At 38.0% G+C, this 20,151-nt stretch overlaps 1 protein-coding gene across 2 annotated transcripts in view; it reads right to left on the bottom strand.

Moving 5' to 3' along the window:
* The window catches only part of adam11 (ADAM metallopeptidase domain 11), a 95,037-nt gene extending 77,450 nt beyond the window's left edge, over positions 1-17,587 (bottom strand). For both annotated transcript variants that reach the window (XM_052102978.1, XM_052102979.1), the window contains exons 1-4: positions 17,300-17,587; positions 16,847-17,016; positions 3,234-3,310; positions 3,068-3,134 (exon numbers count right to left, since the gene is read on the bottom strand). In XM_052102978.1, coding sequence (XP_051958938.1) covers positions 3,068-3,134; positions 3,234-3,310; positions 16,847-17,016; positions 17,300-17,360 — 375 coding nt within the window. In that variant the 5' untranslated portion in view covers positions 17,361-17,587. The remainder of the gene's footprint in view (positions 1-3,067; positions 3,135-3,233; positions 3,311-16,846; positions 17,017-17,299) is intronic.
* Positions 17,588-20,151: the final 2,564 nt, after the last annotated feature.

Genomic DNA, 20,151 nt, shown 5'->3' with positions numbered 1-20,151 from the left:
GTTGCTCGGACCACTGTTGCCACACCCCTGTGCACACCCCTGCTCGCGATAAACATAATCAATCTCAGCTAGCACTGTGTCAGCGTGGATTCAGCCCAGGTGACAAACAGAAATTGGGCCTGACAGAGATAAATGCCAATGATATATCAGCATCCCCCTCATCATAATCTTCGCTGAACATAATTGCATCATGCTTGCCAGCACATAGATCATCACTGCCATACTGGAAAGGCGAAACCGCTTAAGATGTGGAAGAGGAGAGACTCAAGACATAAGCTCGTGACAAGTCCTCCTCCAACTCTCCATGCTCTATATCCCATATCCCATCCTAGTATGCCTCCGCACAAGGAGTATAGCTGGAGTGGAGCGGCTTCGGCTTTCAGAACAAAAGCGAGCTGAAGTTTCAAGTTTCTATGCGTCAAAATTAAAACAATCAATCTCAGTGAGCACTGTGCCAGCGTGGGCTCAGCCCAGCCTTGTACTGAATTGGCAAAGCTGCTTGATATGAAGGAGAAGTGGCACGCAAGGCTTGGCCGGCGAAAAATCATCCTCACATCATTGCGCTTTATTTCCCGTTCTCACAGAAGGAGTATAATACAAAAGCAAGTCAAGAGCAAAATGACTTGAGTTTCATGTGTTCACAGTGAACGCAATCAGCCTCAACAAGCGCCTTTATATAAAACAGCACTCGCACCCAGCAGACAGAGGGATACAGTGCATCCAGAAAGTATTCACAGCGCTTCACTTTATCCACATTTTGTTATGTTACAGCCTTGTTCCAAAATGGATTATATTCATTATTTTCCTCAAAATTCTACAAACAATACCCCATAATGACAACTTGAAAGAAGTTTGTTTGAAATCTTTGCAAATTTATTAAAAATAAAACACAAAAAAATCACACATACATAAAAGTATTCACAGCCTTTGAAAATTGAGCTCAATTTTCAGGTGCATCCTGTTTCCACTGATCATCCTTGAGATGTTTCTACAACTTGATTGTAGAACTGATAAATTCAGTTGATTGGACATGATTTGGCAAGGCACACACCTGTCTATATAAGGTCCCACAGATAACCAAGCCATGAAGTCCAAGGAATTGTCTGTAGACCTCCGAGACAGGATTGTATCGAGGCACAGATCTGGGGAAGGGTACAGAAAAATGTCTGCTGCATTGAAGGTCCCAATGAGCACAGTGACCTCCATCATCATTAAATGAAAGACGTTTGGAACCTCCGGGACTCTTCCTAGAACTGGCTGTCTGGCCAAACTGAGCGATCGGGGGAGAAGGGCCTTAGTCAGGGAGGTGACCAAGAACCCGATGGTCACTCTGACAGAGCTCTAGCGTTTCTCTGTGGAGAGAGGAGAACCTTCCAGAGGAACAACCATCTCTGCAGCACTCCACCAATCAGGCCTGTATGGTAGAGTGGCTAGACGGAAGGCACTCCTCAGTAAAAGGCACATGACAGCCCACCTGGAGTTTTCCAAAAGGCACCTGAAGGACTCTCAGACCATGAGAAACAAAATTCTCTGGTCTGATGAAAAAAAGATTGATCTCTTTGGCCTGAATGGCAAGTATCATGTCTGGAGGAAACCTCATCACCTGGCCAATACCATCTCTACAGTGAAGCATGGTGGTGGCAGCATCGTGCTGTGGGATGTTTTTCAGCTGCAGGAACTGGGAAACTAGTCAGGATCGAGGGAAAGATGAATGTAGCAATGTACAGAGACATCCTTGATGAAAACCTTCTCCAGAGCGCTCTGGACCTCAGACTGGGACGAAGGTTCATCTTCCAACAGGACAACGACCCTAAGTACACAGCCAAGATAACAAAGGAGTGGCTACGAGACAACTCTGTGAATGTCCTTGAGAGGCCCAGCCAGAGACCAGACATGAACCCGATTGAACATCTCTGAAGAGACCTGAAAATGGCTGTGCACAGACACTCCCCAACCAACCTGATAGAGCTTGAGAGGTCCTGCAAAGAAGAATGGGAGAAACTGCCCAAAAATAGATGTGCCAAGCTTGTAGCATCATACACAAAAAGACTTGAGGCTTTAATTGGTGCCAAAGGTGTTTCAACAAATTATAGAGCAAAGGTTGTGAATACTTATGTAAATGTGATTTTTTTTTCATTTATTATTTTTAATACATTTGCAAAGATTTCAAACAAACTTCTTTAACATTGTCATTATGGGGTATTGTTTGTAGAATTTTGAGGAAAATAATGAATTTAATCAATTTTGGAATAAGGCTGTACAAAACAAAATGTGGAAAATTGAAGCGTTGTGAATAATTTTCAGATGCACTGTATATCGCTCAAAAGGTGGAAAACATATGCGAAAAAGATGTCAAGCAAATGGCTATTTTTGTGTTTGAACTCATTAAAACACAACAACAATCAAAATGCAAAATGTTTCAAAAAAAGATGTGATAAAGGATATGCTGTTCGTCTGAGCACAGGGAGGGAGATAGAAAATAATCCACTCGCTTTTAATGATTGCAGATTCAATGACAATGTGAAGATTCGGGCATCCAGAGCACGAGAGATGTTCAGCGACATTGAAGAGAAAAATTCTAATGAGCTCCATTTATATGCCTGCAATGTTATGGCATCAGGGATGGACTGTAAAGGCCATCTAATGAAATGGCGCTGCAGTCAGGTTTATATGTCAATAGACTGGTGTGATTTTATAGGGCTTCAGAGATTGTCACTCCTTGGAGTTGTTTCCCATAGCATCAGCTACTGATGCAGCATCGAAGTGACAGACTTGAAAGGGAACTACAAATAATTTGTTCAATAAACATGCTTTAAAAATTTATAAACATACTGTATGTGATCATTGTGATATTTACAACAACAGATAAGAATATTACCATGGTAAATAATATTAAAATGTTATTATAATACATTATTTCAAGAGATTACATTAAGTAGTCTACTTCAATAATTAAGAATTGGTTCAATAAATGTGCTTTAATATTACTAGATATATTTGAACATTGTGATATTAACACAGAAAATGGACACAACCATAAATATAGAGGAGTGATATTTCCCCCTACCAGACTCTGAAAAGGCTGCCCGTCCTCATCAAAGTGCCGTTCAACATAGTTAGATGACAAGAGATCGCTGCAAACACACACACACAGATGTAATTAATATGCTACTTACAGTGAATGAGGATCATACAAATTTCCTGTAGTGTGAGTGAATATGTTCTGTACATACTGGTTGAGCTCCAGATCTAAAATGAATGAGATGCCGAAGGCCTTCACCAGGAATGAGATCTGTGCCAGATGAATCGGCTGTAAGAAACATGAACACATACAACATGAGTTGTTTTAGTTACATACTTTCAAGGATTATTTCAATTCAAAGATGCAAATATCAAAGCTGAAAAGGGGCACAATATATACTGCCGTGAAGGACAGACAATTTGGCACTTTCCTCTTCTCTGACTACCCTAATTCATCTCTCTCTTCAAATATTTCTTCACTGCTGTTTTTTGCTGGTTCAGGTGCTATTTCTTCTGCACTGCCATCTTTTATTTCAGGGCAGTGGCGAAACAAATTAAGTACTATTTCTAGTCAAAGGCAGGTAGTATAAGGGGTGTGGCTTTCTCATTCTAAAGAGCATTTTGAAAAATATTTTGGTCGATACATTGGGTCAAAACATTTCCACAAAAGGAATGATAAAACTGATAAAAATGGCTAACATTTTTTTTAATTGTTCAGCCAAATGTGTATTGTAAAATAGCCTTACTCTGTTTTCCAAATCTGTGCATAGTTAAGTCAAAACTATCTGTCACAAAACAGATCATAATAGACACTATTCAAGGTTAGAATGGTTCAGGCTCTGGCTTTTGTTGCTGAAGGTCAAGAAGGGTCACTGTGTGCTCTGACCAGCAGTCAGGAGACGTGGCTCAAAGTTATGAGGGTATAAAATGGCCTTTGACAGACAGGTGGTGTATAAAGCACCCCAGGTTACAGGAGACGAATGCAGTGGGTGTGAAATGCGATCAGCTTGTGATACTGCCGGTCGAAGGCACGAAAACAAATACCTACTTCAGTGCAACAAGAGGGGGCGCATCCGCACTCACTTATTGTACTGGATAAATCATTCAACAAAGTATTTTCTGTAGTGACCATGATAACTCACTGGCTCTTTTATTGTCATACTGTATAAGGTTAAAATATGATATAATTAAATAATTATATGCAGATTATGGCAACAATGTTTTTTTCCCCACTTTTTTGCAACAAACCATTTTATTCATTTTCAACAGCAAATTATGTTTTGCAACTTTGTGACATATGCTGTACATATACTGTCTGTCACATGCATGTGAATGTAAATAATAATCATTCTTGTACCTTAAGATGCAGTGGAAAATCAAACAATTCAGTTGTGCCACAGCATAAATTGCTACATTTCAATTAATGAATGGTGATGATAGCAGGGTTGCCAACTTTTGTTACCTGGTTGGAATGGCCAGTGGTTAATGTACAGTCGAAATGTTCAAGTCCCGGTCCCTGTGGTACCTTAATGTGGCAGTGAAACTGGTGCCCGTATTTGATACTAGTAGTCCTATTTTCGTATATTTCTAACACTACAACAAGACCTAATCAAATCCTACAAAGCCAATAATAATCTGGGTTCTCTGTGCTCAATTACGCCAATTAACCTGGCATTCACAATTTCAAAACACCCATACAATATGGAACAACCAGGGTTTTTGATGGGTCCTAAAATGGTCTTTGTTGGTGGCTAAGGTACAATGTCACCCACAAGCTCAATGTTTCTTAGTTACATAATAGCAATTAATTAGGTCTGTGTATGTTTTGATAGTTTGATTTTCAAACTGAAAAGAAATAAGGAGAAATGTGAAAATGACGCATATTTAGTTTTCTCTCGAAAAACAAGAATTCGGCTTGATTTCTTAATATTTGAGTTGTGGGTAGGAAATTGGTAAACAGCTTGAATATTTGATTTGCACATGTGGGTAGGCATGAAACGCCCCTTGGTCATTAATTGGTCAACTCGCTCCCTCATCAGTTCTTCCTCTATCCTTGCGACAGAATAAAAGTCCACCGCTAATGCAGTACGGATTCTCAAAATGTTCAATCGGCTGTTCAAATTTTATTGCAACTACATATTATCTCTGTCTCATCAAACAATCGGACTAAGGAGTGCCTGCGACACAAACCGTACTAGCCAGGGCAGGGTCTAGACAGGGGTCCATGCCAACTTTCTTCTGTGTAAGCATGGTAAGCTATCCGCAAAATGGCAAAGAAATCTAAGTTGTCTGTTTTGGAAATAGCCTATTGATGTCCCACGCATCTGCACACAAAATTACCCCTCAGTCTACTTAGTTTTATTTAGCTGTCAGCTATCATCATCTCTCAATGCACATGAAGCTGTGCAACCCAGCACAACCCACAGTGTGGAGTGGATAGAGATTTCAATTATACTTTGTATTACTATACAATGAACATGTGTTATTGAACTTGTACCCTACCCATTACTCCAAAAAAGAGAAATGAAGCCGTATCCTTGTTTTCTTGTTTTATCAAATTGAAATTCAAACTATCAAAACGTACACGGACATAATTAATCAGTGTAAATCCATGTATCATTCGTTCATTTCATATTCAATCCTGTGGCTATTTGACCAATTTCCTATTTTTAACCTGAGAATTAAATCAAGATTACGAAAAACAAATCACTATTTCTCATTTAATATTCTCATTTTTATTTCTCATTCGTTATGCAAATGAATAATGAAATAACAAGTGTTTTTTTGTTTTTCCAATTTTTATTTCCTAATTGAATATGAAATGAATTAATGATACGCTGATACTAATTAACATTGAATTTCTTGTTTACATTGGAAATATTCTGACTGTACCCATGAGTAGACCACTTTTCTGAGATGGGACTAGTGAAAATGTTGGTTTCCTTCTGAAATATTGTTTTCCTTTCAACAAGCTCTTAATAATTTGCAGTAAGTCATCTCTTGAAAGTCAAACAGGGCCAGTTTGTTGAATACCAGACATCATTAGAACAGGAATGAAACCAGAACTTGTCAAAAATGTACGAAGTTCCAGACTAGAGTTAGACCGAAATGGGTTTTTTAATGACGGATGCCAATATTAAGGGAGCAGGGTGGCCGATAAAATGCTGATATATCATACATTTTAATATAATAGTAAAATTATATAGACATAAATTCTTTAAAAAAATTATTAACTCTTATTTAGTATACTATTTATTGAAACTTTCACTCAAACACTAACTTAAAAATAGTAACAGAAATACTGTTTTTGGTATTTTAGATGGTAGAAAGCATTTTATTGGTTTCTGTGTAGACTTTCCATTTTAGTAATTGTTTGCACATAAAGAAATTGTAATACATTCAAGATTGCAGAAAATATGAAGGAAATAACCTCAGATGGTATGTGCACATTATCATTCACATTTTATCACAAAAAGACAGGACTTACTAATTCACACACAGTACATACAGTACACAGTGAATATGACTCATACCGCACTCATGCGGATCCAGCGAGAGCAGCAGTTTACTGACTGCTTCCAGTTCAGAGGGACAGTTCTGATCCAGGCTTTTATAAAACTCGATTAAGAGTATATGAATATATTTAATCACTCCACTGAAAGAAAACGGAGTTGCGAAAGTTTTGTGAGGTTTGTGAATGAAATGTTTAAACTAGATATCCACATATTTGCAGAAGATATATGATGGACGTTTTATTGATATTTGCCTTTTTATCAATAGCTAAGACAGTTAACAGTTCTAGGGAACAGTTGAGAGAAGTAATTCTATAAAAATATGTTCCCCCTAATAGATTTAATATGAAACTATAACTTTTCTGTCACTGGGTTACTACAGAATAAATATGATACATTTTAATAAGGTTGATGATGTGTATTTTAAAATGCCTTGTAATTGATGTTGATCAATGAGTTACTCTTTACCTCTTCAGTGCTGTTTATAATGTCGGGGCTATCTAACAGTTTGCGAGGTTTGACTTCTTCCACAGCACTTTAAAGTAGACGAGTCTCTGTAGAATTTAATCTCTGGGTGCGTTTTGTGGTCTCCGCTGAGATATTGAGAGAAGTTTTGTTGCGTGGCAAAATTGTTATATCTCAGAGCTCTGAAGTTTGACGTTTGCGGTGGTAAATTTGCTTTGGTGGTCTGAAACGTCACACACTGAAACGAGCATTTCTCATGACTCACATTTTTGGCAACCCTGCTGAGTGATAGGTCTTGATAAAAATAGTTCCATCCAATTAAAATGGAATATTTCACTGAATATTTGTGAAATAGTAATGTATTTGGGGGCTTATTGGTGTATTCGCATTAGAACATGTGCTATTGTCAAACTCTGCAAACTCTTATCTCACAGTGAATTCGGAAACAGTATGGTTGACTTTTCTTGAGCTAAACTCGGTCTGTGCTTACCGATATCCAAAGCTCAGAAGCTCTGGCCGAAGTGGAAAGTGTTTTTAAATGTAAGGGCATGTGTGAGCCTCAGTTTGCCAGGGCGTTGTGTTTGCAAAGTTGTTTCTGAGTGTTTTGTTTAGCACATAGATGCTGACGTCACACGTATGGCCGTGGTTTAGCATGGGGCCTTACCATAGTTCATAATTAATTCCTATGAGAATGTGTGCTTTAAAGTGGTTGGGAAACATTATTCTGGATTTAAGACTGAATCGATCACAATAACATCACAAAAGTTGTCCCGGGAGAAACATAATGATGAGGTAACCCCAGAGAACAAGACAAGGTACCTGAAAAACTTGACATGATTGGAGTGAAGTACTGCTTGTTTTTCATGCTTTAATGAATCAAACATTTCTCATTACACACATTACTCTTTAAGTTTGGCTTTGCAAAGTGTTTGGTGAATAGGGTTTCTGAAGTTGCTGTGAAATATTTAGGTATACAGTACTAGGTATGAATATATACTCATTCTCATTAGCATTCATTTATTGTTAAATGTTGAAGTTACCAATCGAATAACAAAATATTAACGTGAAAATTGTGAAGTGTAGATTTCTGTCCTGAGACAGAAACTTTGAAAACTGGGCGGGGCCTTCTTGCCAAATGTCTCTATTGCTATATTGTTGCTATCATCTGCCATGCGAAAATCAGCCTGATCGGTTTGAAAAGAAATAGACCACCTCTCTTCTCCTCTCCATTCACCACTAATTAAACTAAATAATTACATGAGACTATATCCACAACTCCTTTCCTCTTATACACAGGAAACTACGCTGCCTGCTCTCTTTACTGTGCACTTTCTCCTCCTTGTGTTAATTCATTATTAATGAGGTGATCCTTCAACACGTTAGGAGTTCATGAAAGCTTGTGAGATTCATTCGTACTGTATATTTGGATGGGATTTGTGCATACTTCACTTCTCTTCAGATCTAGACATTACTCTTAATGGAGTTTGATGATTCAGTTGTGCATTAATACCAACTTCACAAGTGCAGATACAAAACACTACCTACAGCATAAATATCAAATTCACCAATAAAAATAGTGATCGATTCATTGTTTACAGGAACAGTTGTTAACAGGTTAGTACATTTTATTCTATGTTTCACACTGCTCAAGATGACAGTGGTCTTGGTGCAGTGTAGTGTGTTGAGTGTGGATCATTTTAAACAGATTTGTCAAATGTAATTGTGCCTTCAAGTCACTAGAACTTGTGTTAAAACACTACATTTGTGCAATGAAAAGTGACTGAACAGTGACTGCTGTAAACACTTACAGTTTGTTTAGTATTTTTATCTATTATAATATGGGTGATAAATGCACCCATATGTTATAAATAAAATATAATTATAAAATAAATAGTATTATATATTAATGTAATACTTGTATTAATGTTAATACGACATTAAATTTAAATTTTATCCAAAGCGACTTACAGTCCACTTATTACATGGACAATCCCCCCGGAGCAACCTGGAGTTGAGTGCCTTTGTCAAGGACGCAATGGTGGTGGCTGTGGGATCGAACCAGTGACCTTCTGATTACCAGTCATGTGCTTTAGCCCACTACCACCACCACCACTCTACATTAAAAATGTATTAATGTAATGAAATCGATTAAGATTTTAAAGTGAATTAATTACATGATTTAATCAAATTAATCTCAATTAACCACACAGCAATATATACGAGAAAGACCCAAATGCCTCAAATGCAGTACATCATATACTGTATATACACAGATGAGCCAAAATATTATGACCACCTGTCTAATATGCTGTTGGTCCTCCACGTGCCACCAAAACAGCGCAGATCATCCGAAGCATGGACTCTACAAGACCCCTGAAGGTGTCCTGTGGTATTTGGCACCATGACATTAGCAGCAGATCCTTCAAGTCCTCAAGACTAGTTGGTCCAGCACATCCCATAGATGCTCAATCGGATTGAGATCTGGGGAATTTGGAGGCCAGGAAAACACCTTGAACTCTTCATCATGTTTCTCAAACCATTACTGAACAATGTGTGCAGTGTAGCAGGGTGCTTTATCCTGCTGAAAGAGGCCACTGCCATAAGGGAATACCAATGACATGAAGGGGTGTACCTGGTCTGCAACAATGTTTAGGTAGGTGGCGTGTGTCCAATTGACATCCATAAGAATGGCTGGACCCAGGGTTTCCCATCAGAACATAGCCCAGAACATCACACTGCCTCTGGCTTGTCGTCTTACCACAGATCATCCTGGTGCCATCACTTCCCCGGGTAAACGCCACACACGTACACAGCCATCCACATGATGTAAAAGAAAACAGGACTCATCGGACCAGGCAACCATCTTACACTGCTCCAAGGTCCAGCACTTGCGTGCCCATTGTAGGCGCTTTCGATATGCGGCTACACAGCCCCATATGCAACAGGGTGTGATGCACTGTGTTGTGACACATTCCTCCCGTAACCATCATTAAAATGTTCTGTGACTTGTGCCACAGTAGACCTTATGTCAGTTTGGACCAGACGGTATAGCCTTCGTTGCTCTTGTGCATTGATGTGTCTTGGGCGCCCAAGACAAAACAAGTTTGTGGTTTGTCTCTCCTCATCCCGCTGTCGGAAGGTACTCACCACTGCTGACCAGGAACAAGTTTTGCCATTTCAGAGATTTTCTGACCCAGTTGTCTAAAACATAACAATTTGGCCCTTGTGAAAGTCACTCAGGTCTTTCCTCCTGCACATTTCTCCTGCATTCAACACGTTGACTACGAGAACTGATTGTTCGCTTACCATCTAATCTACACAGACTTTGACATGTGGCCTTGTTATCAATGTTATTTGCTTCACCTGTGAATAGTCATAATATTTTGGCTCATCGGTGTGTGTGTGTGTGTGTGTGTGTGTATATATATATATATATATATATATATAGAGAGAGAGAGAGAGAGAGAGAGAGAGAGAGAGAGAGAGAGAGAGAGAGAGAGACTCTAGAGTTAACTAAAAATAGTGCCAAAAACAAAAAACATCCAGTGAGCGGCAGTACTGCAGACAGAAATGGCTTTTTGATGAGAGAGATCAATGGAGAAGGGCCAGACTGGTTCGAGCTGTCAGAAAGTCTATGGTTACTCAGACAACCACGCCGTACAACTGTAGTGAGCAGAATAATATCTCAGAATGTACAACACGTCGAACCTTGAGGCGAATGAGCTACAACAACAGAAGATCATGTCAGGCACTTTATTAAGGCCATAGTGTTCCTAATAAAATTATCATTGAGTGTATATTGTATCAAGTTAAATGTAGTTTTAAACACATCTCGAGATTCCTGCATCCCATTGTGCTCGGTCCAGGTGACTTTAAGTGCAAAAGCTCATCTGTGGAAAGCTGTGCTGACTGCTCTCGCTGGTTTGACCAGGCATGTTGCCTGTAGGGGGCAGTCAGCTGGAACGCTGACGCTGTACATCAAGATAGAATTCCTTTGATGTTAGGAACATTCCTTATTAGGAAATTTAAGTACAGATGGTGGCATGATTAATTGCGTTAATTTTTTTATTCATTATTTTTCATATATATAATCACACTAAATAACATGTTAAATCGACAGCCATAATTATAATATATGTATATATTCGTATTTAAATAATATAATTAGTATAATCATATGTAATCCATAAGTTCTATATAGAATCCATAACATTTGACCCCAAATTCAAAGACAATAAATTTCTTTAACGCTTCTCATGACACACAAAACATAATCGATTCACAAAGTGTCTATGGATCTATAGCAGCAAAAGTAAGACCAATTATAGTACTGTCAAAAGGGCATCTTTACCCAACAATTATATTGCACTCTCCTATACAGCAAGAAACTGATATCACATTAAAGTATACACTTACAAGTATAACCTTTAATGTGCACTTCAGCTCCCTGTAAAGGGCTTAGTGCCAATTCTCTCTCTGCTCTATGGTCTGACAAAGGTTTCAATTGCATATTCATGGAATGCAATTATTATCTCTCGATATAATCAAAGACTTGTGACTCAATTTACACTTTGACAACAATGACTGCGACGTGATTTTGACTCAAGCCCTCTGATTTGGAAAGACTTCATACCTTCTAAAACCAAAGACCAGAGTTGTACATTTAAAAACATGCATCAAATCAACGATTCATTTCCCCAGTAAACATTTTGATTGATTTTCAAATCTGCATTTTCACGCTCCACATTCAACCAATCAGAGAACCAACCAATCAACTTCCACGAGAGCAGGAGGACCAAGATTGTGTATTCAAAGATGACACAGACAAAATGATACAAAATGTAATTTAATTTGGATATATAGAATACAATACCGAAGGCAACAAAAGGATTGCAACATGTAGAACCTTTGGTTCAAAAATTACAGAATCTTCATCAACAACATCCAATTTTGTGAGGCATCTGAAATCCCACAGACAGAGGTAAGTTGAGATGGTTATCTGCTACACATCGGTTATGGTTCAGTAGTATTTAACTTAACATGTTAGCTGGGTTAGCTAACTAGCTACTTAGTTTCACAGAGCTCAGTGCAACCAACGAAGTTAGGTTTGCTACCTGTCTCGTAAAATATGGAATCCCGTATTGAATCAGTATGGGGCATGATTTGTCCTGTATTTCAGCTGGTCAGATGGTGTCACATAATGTAGTTCCAGATCGTTAATTTAACATAAAGTATAACATTTTTACTATGGTGGGTATGGGGTCATCTGAAAAGTCCACACATTGTGCTAAAACGTGCTGATACTATGGAGGGTGTAATTACTATAGCAATTAATAATCTGACATTTATTTGGGCAAAGAGAACTAATTACTTGTTTAAGACTTGACACTTAAAGTGGTGGACTTGGGACTTGACTTGGACTTGACTTAAGACTTGAATGCAAAGACTTGAGACTTACTTGTGACTTGCAAAACAATGAATTTGTCCTAGAGAGTGAGAGATATTATGTGGAGCAGAGCAGTTTATGAGCGGCTAATAACTTCACGATAATTTTTAAACTTCTTGAAAAACTTCAGGCACTGTTGGCTTGAATTAACGTAGTGTACGTGGTTGAGCGAGCCAATTTGGCATACTGAAGTTTACCAATAAGGAAGAAAAATGGCATAAATTCAGCCCTCACTCACCTTACACACTGCTCATCTTTGGGCTTTGTGCATGCAGCCTGCTTGAGGAGCAAGTAAGACCCACAAGCAAGTAAGCAAGTAAGACCCACAAGCATGTCATCATGTATCTTGCTACACGAGAATTAACTGATTCATTTCACCATGGGATTATGTGTAATATAGTATCTCAGTTTTAAATGGGTCACGACATACTCTTCTTTTTTTAATTACGTTTTTATGCACCAGAACAGTCATAATTTAGTAATATATGATCATTTTCCACCCTGTCTCTGGCCCTCTGTATGAAATGCTTGTTTTTAAACTTTAATGTAAACAGCCACTGTTATGATTGGCTAACATAAGCCCTAGAATACAGCTCTATATATTCAATTGGAAGAAAATGAACCAGCACCTCAACAATAAAAAAAAGAAAATTCAGGGTTTATACATAACGCACACCAAACACATTGCATCTGAAACTGTTCACTGAAGCACAGCAGCACCATAAAAGAGATTTAGAGAGAAAATGTGTCATGAGTGTCCCAATGATCAGTGGACAAACACCCTTGCCCGTGCTCGAATTTGTGTTCACGATATACAAATTCATGACATAGGAAGCAAGATGAGACGCACTCCATGGTTTGCTAGTCAGGAAGGTAGAGTGGCATTCCCATTCTAGAAAGCATTTTTTTGGTCCATTTTCCCAGAAGAGATATATATGCTAAACGTTTATGTGACTTTGAGGAGTACTCTAGCATAGATGACCAATAGATGATCAAGTCACTATACTGTTGGTTGCTAGAAGGCATCATTACTTGACCACAGTATCCAACAGTATCAGAAGAAGTGAGCTCCACTTCTTGCACTCTCATTGGTAGTTGCTACATTGTTTCACTGTGCATTTGGATAAAGTCCTTTACAACTTTGTCACATGGCCAACAGTTCGCTTTCACCAAGAGAAAGCAGAAACTTTAGCCTACCTATAAACCTAATGAGTCATTTTATATAAAGTGTATTGTATCTGATGTGTTTCCAGTAAAAGGAGTTGAAGGATCCCCTCATTAATATTTAACGCAAAAAGGAGAAAGTGCACAGTAGCTGGCAACACAGAGTTTACTGTGTAAAAGATCTATAATTTCTAATTCTATACATGAATTTCATTTAAAGTAATATCCACGAATTCCAAGAGATAGGGCTGCACGATATTGAGTAAAAATGCAATATTCGATGCGATTATCCTATGATGAAATTGTAATTGAACATCGTAACCCCCTCCACACAAATATTCTTTTCTATTTTTATTATTATTTGGAGGAAAAAAATTATTAATTTTATCACAAAATACAACAATAAATGTTGTTTTGATGCTCTTTAATGCTATGTGTGACAGATAACTACCCATTCAAACAGAGCAGTGCGCAACGCTCTCTATCGTTACTACCTATGGCACGAAAAAACCCTTAAGAAAATAAGAGGGTATGTTGAAAAATACAATACAACTTACTAAAATGTGTCAACTCTCATGTAATCACCCAATCTGTTGATGTTGAAATGACATGAAGAAAATGAATGAGGGATATCTTGCGCATTTCTCATGCTTTGGATCTGTGCCTATGCACGCTGTAAGCACAGACCGCAAGTGACAATAACACGCCTATTATCGACAACTTGCAACGTGCAACCCTCCCAAGAGATGAAGCTCATGCAGATGGCACTTCAGGTTTGATGTGTTCCCTGCGTGAGACCACACTTTTTTAGACAAATTTCACAAATTGGGTAACCATTACCACCATTTTATTTACCAAAATGATTCCCTCACCATGGACTACAACCACTCAGTTGTGGGAAATTGATGTTCAGGCTTCAACTAATTGAACTCATATGTACAATGGAAATGTTAGTTCCTGCGGATTTGAGAAAAATTATTGACTTTATACAACTTTATATCCACACAATATTGGGATTGAGAAATGCAATGGTACAACAGCCATCTGTTTTTATATCCATAGTCCATATTCTATACAAACTTCCTCCATCGCACAATAACTACATCATCATTATGACACACCCTTCATGGCATCAGCTCTGCCTTTGTTCACACCAGGCAATGTTAGGGTCTGGTGCCGAGATCAAATTTTCTGGTTTTCCGGCTCTTGTTAGCATTCACGCAGAAGGCTCTCTGGGAGTTTGCTGGAAAATTCCAATGTGAATGCAACTTCTGTTCATGTTGCCTCAAGTCACAAATTCTCATTTAAAATGAAACACGTCCGGTTGAAAAATGCTGTCAGTGTGAACTGTCCTGACCTGGGGCGTCACTAGACCCCTTTTACTGGGGCATGTACCCCCAGTATAAATCTCCTGTGCTCGAGTAATATCTCAAGTTTGAGTTTTAACAATTTACTATATTTGTCTGTGCATTCATTTAGATTGATAATCCTGAAAAAAAAAATGGATCTATCTAAATGCGATGCAGTTTCAACGCTTGTAAAAGCAACACCGTTTAACCGAAAACTCAAATCTGATGCATGTGCGCAGAAATCCACGTCCGTTCAGCTGACTTAGTTAACAACTAACTAGTAGTTACTAAGCCCTTAGTGTGAACTTTATGTCCTAACCTACGTGAGAACTTACGCACAGCTGGTGCAACATTACCCAGGTGTCGGCACACAAGTCAGAATTGAGGTAGGCGATGAAAACATGATGAAACTAAAGTAAGTTTATAAATAATACAGATGATCTTATTTTGACTCAAACATTATTGGCTCCAGTAGATGGACATCAAAAATTCTTTGGACAAAGCAGGGACAGGAAAGCAGAAAGGAGAGATGAGTTTGAGGGAGGTAAACAAACTACATGATAAACAAACTACATCCTCAGCTGTCAGAGTCAGGTTTCAGACATCAGATGAAAAAGCATCAAGTCTCAGGAAAACCTCTGTCAAGTCTCTGGAATTGCAGAGAAAATAAACACATTTTTGTGTTCTGTAGTACTGTCTTTGATTGTGTATGATAACAATGAATCAATCTTTTGGATATGAAATCAATATTTTACTTCGCTAGCGGTAGTTTAGGACACTACATAAACAGTTGGCAGTTACTATGGCTGCTGTGTGCTAATTACCTAGCGACAAAAAAGGATGATAGTTTGGCTTGATTTGACTTGTTGTTGTAAGTAAACTTAATGAGTATCAAACATCAGTTTAAATGACACCAATTATGTTAGCTAGCTAGTTATTGATTTATAGAAAGTACACTTCAGCATTTATAAAGTTAGAGATTGCTAAGCTATTTTCACAAGCTATCAACCAAACTCAGCCAGTTTAGCTACCAACTCTGCCTAGCGACCAATTCTCTGCTCATTCTGAGACCTTTTTGTCTAAAGCCGTTTTGTCTGAGGCCGTTTTGCCTAACGTTGGATAATGCAATTCCACAGACTTACTTGACAGAGGTTTTCCTGGTGTGTAATATAGAGGAATGCAAATGTGCACAAAAGTTTTCTCCGGTTTTGTTATTTGCATATGCAGTGTATGCATGTTATGCCATAAAACATTTTGAGAATGTTCATGTACAGTATGCTGAAGATACTTAAATATATATTTTCATAAAGATTAATATACCTACATGTTTACCTTTCCCAGTACTTGTTGCATTGTAGGAATAGTGGGTTAAGCAAGAGACGTTTGTATAGTGCATTGTGTTGCACACTTCTTGCACGTAGCAGGCTTTCAAGAAAGAAAAAAAAAGCGATATGAGTAATGGGGGGCCTGTGCCCCAGTAGAGCTGTATGTCTAGCAACGCCCCTGGTCCTGACTAAAAGCAACACAACTCCAGTTTTAATTTCATGGGCTCTTTTAAGACAACACATTTTGCTGCTGTTATGGGATTTTTTTTTCAAGTGAAAGATCAAAAGAGACAAGATATTCAATGATAAAACAATGTAGGACAAGACCTGATTTTATCCATCAGGAAATTATTAGATGGTGAAAAGTGCTCTCTAAATGACAAAGGAGAGGTTGAAAAATAAGAAGGCTTGGTGACATAGAGGTGGAGAAAGAGAAACATTTATTTGTTTCATTGGAATACATTTGCACCAATACCGGTGCGTCATTTTTAATACCAGAAACGCGTCTCGGAAAAGTAAACTATTTTTATTTGATGTTTAATGTAAAAATGAAGAGTCACTCACATGCGCTCCATCAGCATCTGTCTTCACTAGTGTACGCAGGTGCGCGTGCGGCAGCTCCTCCTCCGCGTCAGTCCGCTGCAGCAGGCGTTGAGGTTGCGTGCGCTCCTCCGCATACGCGTTCAGTTCGCGTCCTCGCGACGCTCCTTCCCGCTTGATGCTGCTGCCCCAGCCTTACAATACAGAACACATACATAACAAATTAAATTAAATAAAAAACAAGTTAATGCTTAATCCAATTTTTCTCTAATCAATAATTCCCCCAGCCTCTACAATCCATCTAGGCTGCGGCCAAGGCATTATGACACGTTACAGAGAGATTCACAGCTATACTCGTGACAGAAAACGTGTACATGCGTCCGTTCAATGAACATTTCTCCTTCTGGCACATATTATACATAAATAGATACATTAATGAAGCTTGCTCTAATATCATGAACCCGCTTCAACGTTTACCTGTCACGGCGAGTCGCGCGGTGACCGCAGCCCACAGGAGGAGGCAGCGCATCGCCAACATAATCACATAATCCTGCGGCTTCAACCGGAGCGAAAAGATGCGAAACGCGACATTCACAGCCTCATCCCGCTGCAAGGCAAAGGTTAAAGTCACAAAGAAGACGTTAACGCGGACACAATTATTACTTAATTGGAAAATAAGAGCTCATTGATCGGATAGACTTTAGATGTTGTCCGGTTGAGTGACGCGCCGTGATGTCTGCTTGTATCGCTCAAAGATTGCGGGTGGAATTCATGTTGAAACGCTCCTTCTGCGGGACTTACACCCGCACCTCCCACTCTCTCCTCTCCTCCCCTTCACTTAATACCGCACTCACATGTAACATTATTTCACACTGTGGCCTAATATGATAAATCGCATTTTTATTAAGCGGCAATAAATATTACTATGATATCACAGTTACACAAAAGAGACATACTAATACATAGTATACATAGAATAAGACTATACGCCTAATAATTGCAGTTATAATATTACATTATCACACTAGTGTGACAAGCTACAATACACTATATGCTTCAGCTTTTGAAGAAATTTCAAAATATTTTATTTTATGAAGAGTAGACATACCATATGACCAAAGTACTAAAACAGCTCATGTAAATATTGAAATATGCTTAATTTTCCAATTGATTTTATGCCATTAATTAGTTACACTGTGTCTTTATTATTCTTTAGAGAGTTAAAAAGTGTTTTTTCTTTTCTTTTTGCTTTTGGTGTTTGTTTGTGCAGGCCTATGTTTATGACATATTGGATTATGTCTGAAAGTTTTGTGTTTATTTCAAATAATATATAAACAACTGATGTCAATGAGCAATATCAAATTATTATTCACTTTACTCATTAAAATGTAGCCTACCAATATTATATCAAGTGATCATTATTAAATGAATGTAGTTTTGCGTGTAGCAAGGAAAATATAGCTTAGCACACACCAAAAAAACAGCTGGTATAAAAAAAATGCAGTAGGTGAAATTATAAAAACTGTCAGGAAAATCTATACTTACATAGTATACTTGCATAAGACAAAACGGTGTACTATTACTTTAATTCTGTATGCTGAATGAAAGAGAGAGAGAGAGAGAGAGCGAGAGAGAGAGAGAGAGGCAGAGAGATAGTCTTACATCAGCTGAAAGATAAAAGCATATAAAATACTCTCCTCCTCAGCAATATCTCTCTTGTCCGAAGACTGAATCGATCTCCATTAACCTTCAGTTACTGAACTTACACCACCTTGATCTGCCCTACTCCAGCAAACCCCCATATCATTCATTTACAGCATACACTTAAAAAAAATATTTTTGCTGTTTGATAATTTACTTAATTAATATGAACTAAAGCAACACAGTTCTAGAACATTTTGTCACAACTTGATTTTATTGCATTCTATCCATTTAAATTTGTAAAATGAAAGTTTACTTAATCAATTTGAGTTTGGACTAAATCAATACATTTTGTGGTGTTAATGTAACATTGATGAATCTAAGCAGGGGATTTCCTTTTCCAAGCATGCTTTGTATGGGATTTAGAAGAGCTTTTGTTATGTTGGAGTTTTGGGGTTTACAATTATGGTGAAGTGTGGAGTTTGAACTAACGATGAGGACAGTTACATGTCATACATTAAATTGATTTATCGCTTCGTTGAGCAATTGCTGTGTAGTTATGAACCTACACTATGTAGTGCTTCCATCCAGCATGCATGTAGCATGATAACATTACTTTCACAACATAGTATATAAAGAAACAAAAGAGATTTATTTGAGTTACACTGACACGTCTAATTTTGTTGGGTTTACCCAATTTAACTAGCTTCTTTTTACACAAAGTGTTTGTGTTGAGATAGTATTTTTAAGTTAAGAAAACTCATTTCAAACACGCGGAGCCATTTTGGCGTAGCAGCGAACAGAATAGTGCATTCTTAAAGAAACAAGAAAAATTACTGATCTGATTACTAGATAATTGCTTAAACCTTTATTGGAAATGAATAAAGTTTTGATTAATTATCAAAGCTACAAGTATGTTTGGAATTCAATACTAGCATACTGCTTAATGCACACTGTGCACTGCTGTATATGTATTCCACCTGCTAATAATAGTAGGCTATATGTGAAACAGAATGCAACGATAAATGTTTTAATCAGTAGTCTGCCACATCGTTGGCATGTAACCTCATTACATTAAAGTATAGTTAATTTAGTCAGTGGTGTCCAGTTATCATCTCAGAAATAAAAACCTATAATTTGGCAGAAAAAGGTATGTGAATCCTTTGGAATCAGCTGGTTTTCAGCATTAATTGGTCTTAAAATGTGATCTCATCTTTATCAAAGTCACAAGTATAGACAATAACAATGTGCTTAAGCTAACAACACACAAACAATTATAAAATTTCATGTATTTTTTGAAAACATCCCATTAAACATTCCCAGTGCTGTGGAAAAATTAAGTGAACCCTTGGATTTAATGGTCGATCCTCCTTTGGAAGCAATAACCTCAACCAAGCCTTTCGGTAGCTGCGGATTAGACCTGCACAATGTTCAGAAGCAATATTGGACCATTCTTTCTTACAGAACTGCTTCAGCTCAGCCATTTTCTTAGGATGTCTGGTGTGAATGGCTCTCTTGAGGTAATTCATGGCACCTCTGTTGGATTAAGGTCTAGGCTCTGAATGGGCCACTCCAAAAGGGGGATTGTCTTTTTTAAGCTATTCTGTAGTGCATTTACTTCAATGTTTACATAGTCCTGCTTCATCACCAAACTTCTACTGAGCTTCAGCTGGTGCACAGCCACCCTG

The sequence above is a fragment of the Xyrauchen texanus genome, chromosome 33 (assembly GCF_025860055.1).
Source record: "Xyrauchen texanus isolate HMW12.3.18 chromosome 33, RBS_HiC_50CHRs, whole genome shotgun sequence".
Taxonomy (NCBI): Eukaryota; Metazoa; Chordata; class Actinopteri; order Cypriniformes; family Catostomidae; genus Xyrauchen; species Xyrauchen texanus.
The sequence above is the reverse complement of the archived record's forward strand: the minus strand, read 5'-3'. Positions and strand labels throughout refer to the sequence as shown.